General features: G+C 38.3%; 1 protein-coding gene across 1 annotated transcript; it reads right to left on the bottom strand.

Moving 5' to 3' along the window:
• Positions 1-227: 227 nt before the first annotated feature.
• On the bottom strand, positions 228-13,248 carry nmur1a (neuromedin U receptor 1a). The gene is made up of 3 exons (XM_026142642.1): positions 13,044-13,248; positions 3,456-4,394; positions 228-1,698 (listed from the first exon to the last, which is right to left on the bottom strand). Exons 2-3 carry the CDS (start codon positions 4,366-4,368, stop codon positions 1,319-1,321), a joined length of 1,293 nt encoding a protein of 430 aa, XP_025998427.1. The 5' UTR covers positions 4,369-4,394; positions 13,044-13,248; the 3' UTR covers positions 228-1,318.
• Positions 13,249-14,793: the final 1,545 nt, after the last annotated feature.

Below are 14,793 nucleotides of genomic sequence, written 5' to 3'. Positions count from 1 at the left end.
CAACAGTGAGTAAAGAACATTTATATTACAACTCTAAGAAGTACACAAAGCATTAAAACACCAGTATAAGCAGTACACATACACATTTTTCAAATGCACATCAAGGTAGTTTGTGATGATAGAAATAACCAATATTTTGATATACATATTGTGTAGTTTACCTCTTACATCAAAAGACATTAATATTTTACATTCAAAATTATATTCATAGTATTTTAACAAATAACAAATAAGTTCAACACAACTGGTCATTTTATTATTTTGTCTGCAACCTGTATGTCTAGATTACTCCTCAATGATATCATCATTTAAAGCATTTACTGTACACACAAATATGGCTTCTTTCTGACTTTCACATTTATTGGTTCACATAGAAACAAGTCTGACCACTTGGCAGCCATCTTGGTCATGTCTATTGGCAGAAATTTTGGAGTTATGTTTAAGGCCCTGCTTAAATAAACTGTTTTTTCAGTGGCCTCCTGCCGTTATTATATAAAGAAACCTGTAGATTTCAGGACTAGTTGAGTTCCACGCTTCTCTTTTGTAGTGCAAGTTGAGAATGCAGGTTCTCAGAATACACCGATGTCATCATTTAAAAGTATGCTATAACCAGCTATCCTTCATTCTAAAATGCTGCTGTGAGAGTACTAGACAGGGACTAGAATGAGCACATATATATACTTTTTATTTGCTCCCTGTTAAATCCAGAATCTAATTTACAATCCTCCCCCTGACATGCAAGATCTTAAATAGTCAGGCTGATCTTAAAGACCTCACAGGATCATATCATCCAAATCGAGCACTTCACTGACAGACTGCAGGCTTACTTGTGGTTCCTGGGATAAATAGAAGTAGATTGGGAGGTTTATATTGTTAACTGGTAATTATGTAACAATGTGCTTTTTGGAGTAACAACAAAGTAATGTAACCACATGTACTGCAGTGCTTTTTTTTTGCAATGTATAGTAGTGACCTGTATTGAGAACTTTATAAACCGATGGGTGTGTACATTCATGGAACATATTTTATAGCTTGATCAGCATAAGCCTCCCCTCTTAAAAAAGTTTAGTGTTCATGTGGGGTGTGTGGTTTGCTGAGTTATGGGTTAAGTTTTCAAAACAGACAGCGGTCTGACAGCTTCAGCAGAGGAGTGCACTTTTTTTCTGCAACTCTTCCACTTAAGACTATTTTAGATATTTTGCTGATGCATCTGTGCAGACTGGATGTTGATGACAGCTGATGGATGCACTGGCTCAGAACAAGCAAGTCTCTCTTAATGTGTCCCCCATAACATGACATAAAATGTGTTTGTTTGTTTTTAACAAGAAAAACTGGTCTCATATTTCATTCTCACTTCTTCGTCTTCTGCCTCAACAACAGCAGCTCCGTTGCTGAGCGCCGCGTCACTCAGGGTACTGCGGAGCGTCACCCGGGTGACACTGAGCGAATGTTTTCTGGGAGTGATGGGATGTGGCCGATGGCACATGACCTCCTTGAACATTTCTCTAAAGCGTGTTGACATGAGGTTGTACAAGATCGGGTTGACTGCTGAGCTGAGATAGAAAAACACTCCGGAGGTGATGTGCACATACTGGAAGATTTCCAAGTGGGTGTCAGTCCAGTCACTGATGAAACTCCACATTAGCCGGTCAGTGTGAAATGGAGCCCAGCAGATTCCAAAAACCACAACCAAGACAACTGAAAAACAGCACGAGAGAGACAAGAACACAATGAGAGGGGATGTTTCAACATTAGTGTTTTCCTCATGCTTAACCGATGCAATATATGAGTATTTAAACCTTGATTTAGGTACCTGTGTTCATTTTTAGCCCTTTCCCAGCCAAATAACAGTCATCACTTCAAAGAACATCTCATACAAAAGACAACAAGACAACAAGAATTTTTCAAAATGCCAGACCACATTTTCCTCATCTCTAATTGTTGTTTGAACTTTAATTGTGCATTCTAATTAGTTGAGACATTATTCTGTCTGGCAGACTTGTCGACTGGATTATTGTGGCTAAAAATTACAACTAATAAAAAATGAAATGAAAAAAAAGATTTTTTTGTGTTACTTTGAAGCTAATTTCAGTTTTCTTGTGTCTTAACAGACTAACCGGCAGAGTACATGTTTTTTGAGGCATTTACATTTCCAAGGAAATTTATTCACCAAACTTGAGGATTGATTTTTATTTTAACAGAACCTGTCACATCGTTGAATAAAAAGATGTTTAAAAAAAGTGGCAATATTATAGATGCTGAAGAAAAATATGAGACACACTAATGAAAGAGGACGTAAGTTGAAAAGAGAACAGTTACCAGAAAAAAAAATCTTCTGCTTTGTTTTGGCCCAACTTTTCAAAGGTCGGTTAAACTGTATCCAGAACATTCCCAGGGATTTATATCATCTCCTCAAGTGAATTCAGTGAAAATACTTCTTTTAGTGCTGCCATGTTCAGAAAAACACTGTTATTCCAAAGGTGTCTTGTACAGTGTGCACATCTCACCTTTGCACAGACAATGAATGAACATGAACACTTCCTGAATTTGGTTCAGTCTGTGTGACTGTACTCTAAGAGGTAAAACGGTAACTTCACATAGTTATGATCTGTTCTGAATTTTACAAAGCATATAAGATGTACATTGAGAAGAAGCTGTTAATTACAAATAAACTGACAGAACTAGCTTGTTGTATTTGGCTTGAACTATCTAGAATATTGTTTGCTTGAAAAAACAAGAAGCACACTGATGTTCATAATCACACAGTTCGACGGGTTTTTTTGCAGGCTCTGACTGCAAGTCCCCTGCTGGGTATCAAAAGCTGGAGCTGTTTCTGTTGCTTTCATCAAAAGCATTCAGTGACTTTTCTTGACAGTTGGGCACGAACTGCCTACCTTTCTTTGAGCTCCTTTGATCTCTTCCTTTCAGGCATATTGATGAAAATCTTCCAAGAATACTATGACCTGTTCAAAGTCACAACGCTTCGATATTTTGCACTTTGTTGAAGGAATATGACCTGAGAGGAGGATGACAATGACCCTAGAGGTCTTACTATCATGCAACCAAACGCTGCTTTGAAATAGAGGTCAATAAATTATTTCTGTCACATCTGAGAAAGATTGGCAATTTAACTTCACCTTCACCACTGAGTGATGCAAAAGCACACGTGAGCCATGACAAACCCTTTCAAAGCTATGTTTCTGATAGAATATAACAAAGTGACACTTGAGTTAACCCTTTCTTCTTGTTTTCCTTATTAAAAATTTTTTTTAATTGATTTATATCAGACTACAGACTTACTATCCATATGGGATGGGATTATGTGATCACACCAGCAGTGTCCCTAAAGGTAAAGTTAACTAACTCTAACTAAGCACTCAATTCTGCACAAACTACATAACAAGACTGTGAACTAGAAGGTAAAAGTTGGCACATTAGCAGATCCATATACTTACACAACATTTTAGTGACTTGCCGGCGACGTGCCTTCTGCTGCTGTGTGCGGATGTTACAGCAGCTATCTTGTCCGAAACCAGATTTTGGCTCCAGTTCCTGGTGCATCTTTTCACGCTTTAGCTGCAGCCCAATGAGCATGTAAAGAACACTGATTGTGAGCATGGGCAGAATAAAAAACAGCAAGGTGGTCATCTGGATTGTCAGGTTGTACATCCAGCGTGGTTTCACTAATGTGCACATGGCTGAGTCGGGAATCTCCACATTTATGGTTCCAGCAGGGTCTGTGGAACGACTGTGCAAGAAGACAATCCCATGCAGGCTTGTATTGGGCACAGCACACAAAACTGATACACCCCACACAGTGAGAATGACTCTCTTAGCATGAGTACGTGTCACATAATACTTTGCTCGCAGAGGGTGGACCACGGCGATGTAACGCTCTATGCTCAGTGCCGTCACGTTTAGGATGGATGCCAAGCAGACCGTCTCAAATAAGAAGGTCTTAAAGTAGCAACCTGCCGTTCCCAGAAGAAAGGGGTAGTTCTGCCACAGCTCATACAGCTCTAATGGCATGCCAAGTAGTAGCACTAACAGGTCTGACACGGCCAAGCTGAACAAGTAGTAGTTTGTTGGTGTCCACATGACTTTGTTGCGTGCAATGACGGTGCACGTCAGCACATTCCCCACAACGCCTACCAGGAAGATGATCAGATACATCAGGCAGATGGGGAGGAACACAGGTGATCGACGAGGACCCAGATATTTTTCCAGGTACCCCTCCTCTGTCAGATGTGTGAGATTATGAAAGGTCCCATTCACGGCATGAGTAATATTGGTGCACGCTTCTCCTTTAGGACAAAGCCACTCTTCGTTTTCAGTTATTAAATCAAATGAACAGTTGAAAGCTGACATCCTGCCAACTTAGCCGAGCTCACTGGCTGGAAAAAAGTAGAGGAAACCGTTATTAGCATCAATCCAGTTGAACACACAGTAGACAACACTGAATAGTGAGGATAAATAATGAGTTTCAAAATAAGTAAGGAAAGAATGAAGAACTGCGTGATAATTATTAAACTAAGAGTATTTCCTACCTCAACCCTGAACGCAGGACTATATAGCAGATAAAGAAAGTGTTACTTCTGGCACTTACCATATCACTTAATTGTCAGGTAATGTTCATCTATATGTATATGAGAATCATTACAGCACTGTGCAAAAGCTTTGAGCCACCTCCATTTCTTTATATCTAACCACCAAGGAGTTTTCCTTTTCATGTTTGCACCTGTTTCAGGAAGTAACCTCATGTTGCAAAAAAGAAAGAAAGAAAAGAAAATAAGAAAATATAAAGAAATCAGAGGTTGTGCAACAGATTATGAATTGATTACTGGATTCCTCATGTATTTGTATAGCAAGTATTATTTTTGCAAACGATTCCCTTATCAATTCCAGTCGCCCCGAATGATCTCACCACGCTCAAAAGTTTGGTTATACTTTACGAGAACGGATGACAACAGGGCAACTTGCAATACTTGAAAAGTAGATATTTCATTTAAGGGAGGAAACACTACGAATATGCAAAAGCATTTGCTCACAAAACACGTGATAACCTTAAATGAATGTCGTGTTTTTAATTCCGCTCCTTATTACAAAACCTGCCATTACTGTGCATTTAGGTGACCATGATGAGAGAGACAGAGTCTGGCTGGCTCAGATGCTGGGAGTTCTCACTGCAGTCTACCATTAGCGTCTCCTTTCAGACGAAGGTCACCGAGCAGTGACTGAGTTTGTGGTCAAAGGCTTGCACCCATTTGCCACAGCAGATGCTCCGATTTTCGGTAAGTGAATGTGTTTAATTGTAGGCAGGGACATTACTGAATATTCTTGTGTAATTGCTACAGAATAATTTATGTTATACTTTGTTATTGCTACTGAAGAATATTTATTTTATTATTTTACATTTACAATTTTTTTCCTGGGGACCCCGTGACACCCCATTGAAGAGCCGTAAGCTGTGGATCTCTTAATATCTCACTGCTGGGTTTGTAAGGCCATGTTACTCCTAAATTTCTATCTTGTTCAAAGAGAAGATATAAAACAAAGTTCTAAGCTAATCGACCTTAGTGTTCTCCTTTTTTAAAAATAAGAATCAATAAGAGAATCGATAAAGAATCGAATCGTTAAACAGAATCGAAAATAGAATCGGAATCATGAAAATCTTATCAATACCCAGTGGTGTTGGGTGCCATCTCCAACAACGATGAGGCGGCCTACATGGATGAAGTGAAGAATCTGGCATCGTGGTGCCAGGACAACCACCTCCAGCTGAACGTCAGCAAGACCAAGGAGCTGGTGGTGGACTTCAGAAGGGGTCAGCACAGAGACTACAAGCCCATTATCATCAATGGAGCTCCAGTGGAGAGGGTGCAGTCCTTCAAGTATCTTGGTGTCCACATCTCCTCAGACCTGACATGGGCTGCCCACATTCAGGTCCAGACCAAAAAGGCTAGGCAGCGCCTGTATCACCTACGACAACTGAGGAAGTTCAGGCTCTCTCCAAAGATCCTCAGGATTTTCTATACAGGCGCTGTGGAGAGCATCCTCACACAGAACATGACATCGTGGTTCGGGAACAGCTGTGTGAAGGACCAAAAAGCTCTCCAGAGAGTGATCCGTACAGCAGAACGCTGCTGCAGGATTGCTCTCCCCCCGCTTCAGGACACCTACACCAGGAGATGCCGGACTAGAGCAGCGCAGATACTGAAGGACCCGTCCCATCCTGGCAACAAACTGTTCCAACTTCTGCAATCTGGTAGAAGGTTCCGCATCTTCCGGGCAAGGACAGAGAGACTCAAGAGGAGCTTCTATCCCCAAGCCATCCGTGCCCTAAACACACACACCCGCCCTCTCACATCATCTATAATTGACTGAGACAGGACTCTTCCAGACACTAAACCAAGGAACAATGTACATTTAAATTCCTTTAATTTCAAATATTTTTATATTGTCTATCCTGTAAAATAGTCAGATGTCTATTCATATTAATGTACAGAATTCACCTGCTTGCTGCTACTGCACATTCACCCAGTGTATATACTATATGTGTGTGTATATATATATATATATATAATGTTCCTCCTCTACACCCCCCCCCCCCCCCCCCCCCAATTTTTGCACATGTCGAGGAGCGTGTCAGGCTACATTTCACTGTGTGTTATACTTGTATAACTATGCATGTGACAAATAAAGAACCTTGAACCTTGAACCTACCCATCCCTAGCAATTATAACCAAACAGATATTGAGTAATTAGTAGTTCAATTTACTTTAAGCAAATGATTCCTCATCTTAATTAGCTTAAAATTATCAATTAACCATTATTAACCTTTATACCCTAAAGTGTTTATTTTAACCTTTTTGAATCTGTCTCTCTCTTTCCTTCTCTTTCCCCGCCCCGCCCCTCCCTGAGCCTGGTTCTGACGGAGGTTTCTTCCTGTTAAAAGGGAGTTTTTCCTTCTCACTGTGACCAAAGGGCTTGCTCACAGGGGGTCATAATAACAATCTGTATGTATTATTGTGGGTCTTTACCTTACAATTTAAAGCACCTTGAGGCGACTGTTGTTGTGATTTGGTGCTGTGTAAATAAGATTTAATTGAACTGAATTTTAGCGAGATTGGACTGTTGAACTCACCTTCAATGTGGCCAAAGAGACTTTTATCACTGACTGATGTACGTGCAGTTATCTATCTGCACTTTTTATTTCTCCAATTATTATTCAAGACAGGAATATTTAACATCAACCATGAAAGCAGAATGTGCCTTTCCACACAACTCTGTGGTCAAATATTTCAGCTGACATTCACACTGGTTTGTCAACTAAAAACTATAATGATGAAAAAATGAGTGATTTTTCACTGGCTGCTCAGTATGGTGTATCACACTAACAAACGAGGTAGAGTAGATAAATTACTGATGAGTTAATAAGTAATGAGTGAGTCATTATACATCTCTGTCACAACACATTTGTCATGACATCTAAATTAGATCCTTTTTAACAACCTTTTGTTCATCTTTCTACATATTTCCCCACCAGTTCTCTCAATTTTAATTACATCAGTTGTTACTGTTGTTTTTACTTAACTTCTGAGTGGTTGAATAAGCTGAAATTGCTGTTTCCTGCACATATAGATCTTTAAAAGCTTTAAGATGTGTGATGATGTTCTGGAAACTAATATGAAAGGTAACATCCTCAGTCACACTGTTTTGTTGACATCAAACACAGGTCTGTGAAATACAGTCAAGCACAAATTCTTCTGTGAGAGATGTTTGAAAGAGGGACCAACAGACACTAAATCTGTATTTTTGAGGAAGCGACTGTTTCCAGTCTATATTTTGTTGCTATCACATTTTTTTTCCAGTAAAATAACAGATTTTTCAGACACTTGTTCTTATTCCTTTTGTTATTTGTTTTTCAGATCTGTGATGTTGCTGTTTTGGCTTGCTCTAACCACTCTGCCCGCTCAGAGACTTTCTCAGCTGCAGCTCCATCGATAATGCTCTGTTAAGCATCCACTCAGCCAAGAACCAAAAAGGAAAAAAGACAAAATTAGTGGATTTTTTTTTTAAGGAGCTGAATATTTTTCTTTCTTCCAATTTGCTGCTACAGTTATTTGCAAATATTACTTGAACTGGCAAAGGATTCAGGCTGCATTTAGCAACACTTGCAGTATAAAGTAATTGCTAGTTTGTGACTTTTCATGGGATTTATTGACATTCAGAAAAAAACTATTACAAGCACAATTTATTAGTCTATTTATCATTTCTTTAGATTTATTTCACCTGCACAGGCTGACACGTCTACACTTGGAGGCAGGAGGAGCCTGCAATACAAGAAGTGTCCAATCTGGCATTCTTCTGTTTTCCATTCCCTTGGCCATTTGATGTCAGGTGGGTGGAAAAGACGAGGATTAGTGAAAGTGGTGGGATACAGTTCTCTCTTTGAATATCCACATAATGGTAAATGATGAATGACACTAATTTATTTTGTTAGTGAGGAGCTATTTAACATTGACTGTACCGTATGTAATTGGCACACATCAAACGGAACATATCTAATGTTGAGACGGTGACATTTTATTGACTTTTGAAAGCTGTATGCTAATTTATGAATTCGATGCCAGTAACAAATTTCAAAAAAGTTGTGACAGGGGCAAAAAAAGAAAAAAATAGAGTCGACCAAAGCTGGAGTTCACCTCATTCGATCGCCTTCAAACTTCAAACAATATATCAGGCCTTGCAGAATACCTAGGTAGTTTAGTGTTAGCGCCTAAGGTCAAAGTTGACATTGAAAAAAAATTCAGAGAAACCATATTGAGTAATATATCACATAAAAGGGCACGGAGAGAGCTGTACAACACACTTATTTATTAATATGGCATCACAAAGATAGCTTAAAAGACTGAGTTTGTGATGGGTGTATTCACACTGAGTGACAGAAGAGGAAGTAAACTTCTTTTCTAATTTTCAGGGTATTTGTTACTCGCCCTTTGTGGTAATTTGTTATTTTCTGGTGGATAAACAGTTAAATATTTCCAAAGACACTATAATAGCTCTGGTATTAGCTAAAGCACCTGGTGTAGCAGCTGAATTTAAATTTCTGAGAAGTCAGTAAGATCTAATACTCCAAGTCGATGGTGTTAATGAAAGGAAATGGTTTATTTCCCAGATTCATAAAACATTAGTGGAAAACACCACAAGGAGTCTATTCAACAATTACATGTGATGGAGGAGCCCCTATACCTCTAGCAGAGTTTCTGTGCAGTGCATTGCATTAAGTATTATGTACTTTACTTGGTGATTAAAACCTTCTGGGATATGTGGACAGAAAATGTGCTGAGTGATCTGGCATGTTTTCTGCATACTACTGCACTGGGCACATCTAATGCATTACAATGAATTATATACCACAAACTATTCCCCTGCAACTGCAGAGTGTACTAGCTTGCCATAAATTAGATGTAGTGTCATAAGTATTTCCATGTTCTAGTCCCTGATGTCCAAGTTAATTCTATTTTATTGGAAGAAAAATGCAAAAGGATTTGACTATATTTGCATTTTTAGAGAGAAGCTTGGATATAATGACACAGAATATGTTGATTCTCATTCTATTCCAAGAAATAACACAGTGTACGCAGTGCAATGAATAACAAATACATCCTGCATCCATACAAGTTTGGATACAAAACTGAGAATAGATCTGGTGCTTATAGCTGACCTATTGTCTGTCTAGGAATTTTACAAGTCATATATCTGAGCGATTCCGATCGTATTACCATCTTGCCAATTCATTTTTGTGTGATATACTGTTCCATCTCTCCATTTTCTTCCATTAAACCAATTCAAGATCGGGACACGCTGGACCCTATCTCAGTTGTCATAAGGTGGCGGTACACTCTGTATACAGTGTTACAGTTTCAAGTGACCTGCCCAGTGACTATGGATGCAAATCAGCATCTTGTACTTGCATTTTCAGATGTGTTATTATAGGAAGAAAGAAAAAATTACGCTACATAGTTACATAAAAGTCTATTGATTCGGTTATTTGACCAAACATAACGCAGCTGGAGTACAAATTAGTTTAAAAATTGGTTAGAAAGGGTTCACATATGCTTTTGACATCAAGTATTATTACCCTCAGTTGTATATATTCTACTTTCATTGCACACTATGCTTTTTATATCCATGAAACAAGATGAAACAATAAGTTTCACTTCACCAAGCCTTAAAGACAAAAAAGCATGGATGACCTGTAATGTTCTAATTCTAAAATTAGAATAAAGTAAAGTGTTTCAGCCCTAAAAAAGTGAGAGGCAGGATAACAAGGCACTCTGGATGTTGTTACCTTGGCCAACCTTTGATGCATTGGCCTGTATGTCTCACATATAAAATTAGGCCCTATGATTGTTTTCTTTCACATTGTGCAAAATTGTCATCAGTATTTCATCAATTATTGTATCTTGAATATTATAATATTAGAATTTCATATTGTATGTGATATATAGTAACATTACTCCCAGAAATTTCTGCGGGAAAACTATTGGCATAAACTAGCCAAAGACAATTCTAGCACCCTCTTTTGGATCACTTTCTGGACTTCCAGCAACCTCCCGGCACCGTCTCTTGGCCTGTGTGACTGATGGCTCATAGTAACTATGGCTACCACAAGATGCTCTGCACCACGTAAAATCGTCCATTATTAAAATATAGCCATTTTAAACTTGCACTAATTTTAAAATTATTCATTATTAAACTCTGGCTGTCTTCCACAGTCTGCCCCACCTGGGCACGGCCAATGGCCTGAGCCTGGTTCTCTTACTCTTACTTGCTTATAGGGGTCATTTGATTATTTGGGTTTTCTCTGTATTACCGTAGGGTCTTTACCTTACATCATAAAGCACCTTGAGGCAACAATTGAGCCAATCAATAAAAAAATATTTATAATTTCAGACACATTTGTTTTGTCTCTAAGTCTCTATAGACAATTTCTTTTTATTACATTTTTTTTTACACCTTAAAGGTCTACATTTAAAACAACCTACCACTTCAGATAAAAAGGAAATATTTTTACCTTTACTACTCGTCAATAGGAACAGTAGCTTTGCTGGATATAAGAACAGTGATTGTGAGTTTACTGACATCTAAAAGTAAGAATTCATAGACAAGGATGAAAAGGAACAACGTTTGTGGTTTGACTGCAGATGTAGGACCTTGGAGTAACATTAGTTTCTGTCTCTTTGACTGAATATCTGCCTGGCAGCTGCAAAACATGAACCCACTTGACATTGCTATGTATAAAACTTGCAAATGGACTGATTTATTTAGTTTGGTGCCAGAACAGAATACCATATCGTTCTGGCTGACATAACACCTGCGTGTACACTGCCGTGAACAGTAGTTTTTTTTTTTTAACCTGTCCTGTCGGGGAGCTTTAGCAGGCACAATCATGATCTGAATGCCCCGTTGTGCCAGACACATTTGTTTTGTCTCTAAGTCTCTATAGACAATTTCTTTTTATTACATTTTTTTAAATTATTCAGACAAATGTATCTACTGCGTGACAATGCCAGACCTCAAGGCGGGTAGAAGAAACTTTTTAATTCAGTTTAATGGAATTAAGTTTCAATTCAATCTATCACAGCCCTGAAATGTATCAAATTAAACTGATGTGCATTAAACTGAATTAAACAATAGATAATACAATATAGTTAATACAAGCCTGAACTGTTTTAAACAGAGTTGCATTAAAGGAATTCAACTTTACAGAAGATGCTAAATAGGTGTAGAAAGCAATGATGAACTATGGAAGTAACATGTATTGCCCTAAAATGAGTAAGAATCGCTTTCTGAAAGATTGTATATTTGATCACATGTTGGCCACTTATAGAAATCACTGAGGAAAATGGAAAAGCATCCGTTTTTTGAATGTTAATTGATCATTGTTTGAGGCCAGTGAGCAATGCAATCAATTATCTAGTCTGCAGCTGTTAACACAACACCACAATCCATATGTTACCCAGAAGCTTTTTCCAGTTGTCAGAGCTTTTGTCCCTGAAGTAGAGACCATACTTTTCACTTTTCTGCTATGATTTAATAAATAATCAAAATCGTGAGTCCGAATCATGTCAGTGGACAAAAATAACCTGTTTCAGCAAAGTCTCCATGACACCGTCTCTTATGAAAGTCAAAAATGTCATATCTTGATGGGTTGGAGTGTTTTTTCACAAGCTTTAAAACTGCATGAAGTCAGTACAGGATTGCAGGAATTATACAAATGCCAAACAGGGAACTTTAATGTCTGACTGTAAGTCAGACTTTAATAACAGTGCACACTTTTCAATTTATTTGGGGGCACGGAGAACACAGACAAAAAAAGAGAACACAGAACATATCTCCTTTTTCTGTATTTTTTTCTGTATCTTGCAATATTCATGATTTATTTTTATACCTCACTGCTTTTATCATTTTTGACACATCACATTTTCATTCATTCAACACGTTCTTTGTTCTAAACAAGTCAAATCATGTAATAGTCTGTAATGGAGTTAATGCCACAAGAAAAAGACCTGCGAGTGTTTGAACCTCATTCATCTACTTTACAATATGTAAAGACGTAATAACTGATTGATTGGTAAATTAACAGCTGATGCACCAAGATACAAAAAAGCCAGAAATGCATTGTTTTGGATTCAATAAAAACTTGTATGTGACACTTGTAAAAGAACTTATGAGCTGAAAGAAATCGAATCTCTTCCTTTTCAAGTAAATATTGACTTGATCACATGTAGCGTATAATAATTTGGGAGAATTAAGAGAGAGATCTGCAATCCTCAGTAAAGCGCTGTTACTGTGTAAACAAAGGTAATTAAAAAGTAGTAGTTTAATGAACTGGTTGATTACACAATGACACCCGAGATTTATTTTAGTCTGAACGAAGTGCCTCCTATATCAGATAGTGAATAAAAATTACAGTGATTTACTGCAGCTCTGCACTGGAGCATCTCTAGCTTTTTACTGGATATAAATGCTCTTACCTCCAGTGTGTCCCTGTGTTGTTATTCCTTTGCGTAAACTCAGGTTGAAGCCTTAAGTCTGAACAATGTGCGGCTCTTTCACTCCACTCTCCTCCTGGTCTGTCGCACTCTCCTCCAGCCTCACTTGCAGTTACACACATACATACATATTGCGCGCACACACACGCTCTCCCCTTTTCTGTCATCCTTCCTGCACGTCAGACTCTCAGACATGAATGTTCAAACACAGGCAGATATTTAAAACAACATTTATAGTTCTTTCCATTGCAAACACTTAAATTCGAATGACTATGATGATATTAAAGTAGGAATACGAGCTGCGCTCCCTTCACTCAGAACCCCCTTAAGGTTGAGGATAAAAACCCTTGCAGATACTCAGCTTTCAGTTTTAATTCAGTAGACTGTAAAACATACTTTCACACAATTCCATGTGTAGCTGGTAATTTTCCTTAAACCTCGTTGTTAGAGTGGCGTAGCAGTGGTTTTCAAAGAGAAAGTATCAGTCGGAAATTAGTTAGCTTTTGTTCATCTCCTCCACAGCTTGGTGGACATATTAATATGTGACTAAACAGGTTGCCTACACTAAGCTGTTTTTGTATGTTTGAAGTGTATTCCTCATCTTCAGTTTTTGCAAACACAGTTTTATGGATAAATATTTAAGCAAAATTAATGTACAAGGCCCAAACTGACTGTATTACCTGAATTTGGCTTCTAGTCACTTTGTCTTCTAATGCTGCTTAGAACCACGTCTAACGAGCCAAACATAGCTCTCTCAAAGTCCTGTGTTGCCTGGTTACACATTGTATATATTGCAATTTCACTATGGACCTGCAGACCTGCACAGAAAACAAATAACAACTTTTGTTTTAAACAGACACATTTTTCATGTCTCCCAACAACTCAGGCACCAATCAGCGGTCTTCAGATAAAGAGCCCGCAGTATCCCCAAAGACGACACAACAGGAGATGAGCGTGATCAGAAGCATGCTTCTTGTTTTCTTTGACGTTCCCAATGGTGCTGAGTGAAACTGTCTCCCAGGGTCAGACTGTCAATGTAGAGTTATAACATAATCTTGTTGAGGTGTCTGAGGGAGAACATTCCCTCACTGACAACTTGAACTGTGGTTCACCCCAATACATTCTATTTGTTTATTGTTGTTTTTATCTTGAGAAAAAGTCAAACTGAATTTCATTCAATCCATTGAAATCTTTTTGTTTTTTCTTCACACTAAAACAAGCGTAGTTACCATCTGGCATAATTGCCATGTTTCTGCTGCAAAGTGAATATTAATTTAAAAGCTCTCCCTTTGTGTGTGTTCTGCCCTGGTGTATAATCAATACTTAAATGTGCCAATATCTGGGACTGTTTCAGGGCACTGTGCAGCTGGGGGAATTGTTGAAGGTCCAGTACTGTGGGTGGAGGTGAAATGTATGCACACCTAACCTTTCATATGCACCAAGCATATAATCAAAACCATAGTTAGCTCCCACCGTGATCACCCTCTAATTTTGCTGGTTGACTGGTTTTTCTGAATGGGAGATAAAGAGGATGCACATTCACAACAGGTGGTTAACGCTACGTGTGCTGTGCTGGATTCTGGTAGCTGACTGATCCTGGTGAAAACGATTTATCTATATATTCCTAATTTACCATTGTGTGGACAAATTTGCATCCCACTTTTTAAAATATATATATTTTAAACAGGAAATATAGGGAGACATAAATATATGGAGAAAGTTGACACCCTGA

Source organism: Astatotilapia calliptera, chromosome 15 (genome assembly GCF_900246225.1).
Source record: "Astatotilapia calliptera chromosome 15, fAstCal1.2, whole genome shotgun sequence".
Taxonomy (NCBI): domain Eukaryota; kingdom Metazoa; phylum Chordata; class Actinopteri; order Cichliformes; family Cichlidae; genus Astatotilapia; species Astatotilapia calliptera.
This window is presented reverse-complemented; position numbering and strand designations above follow the sequence as displayed.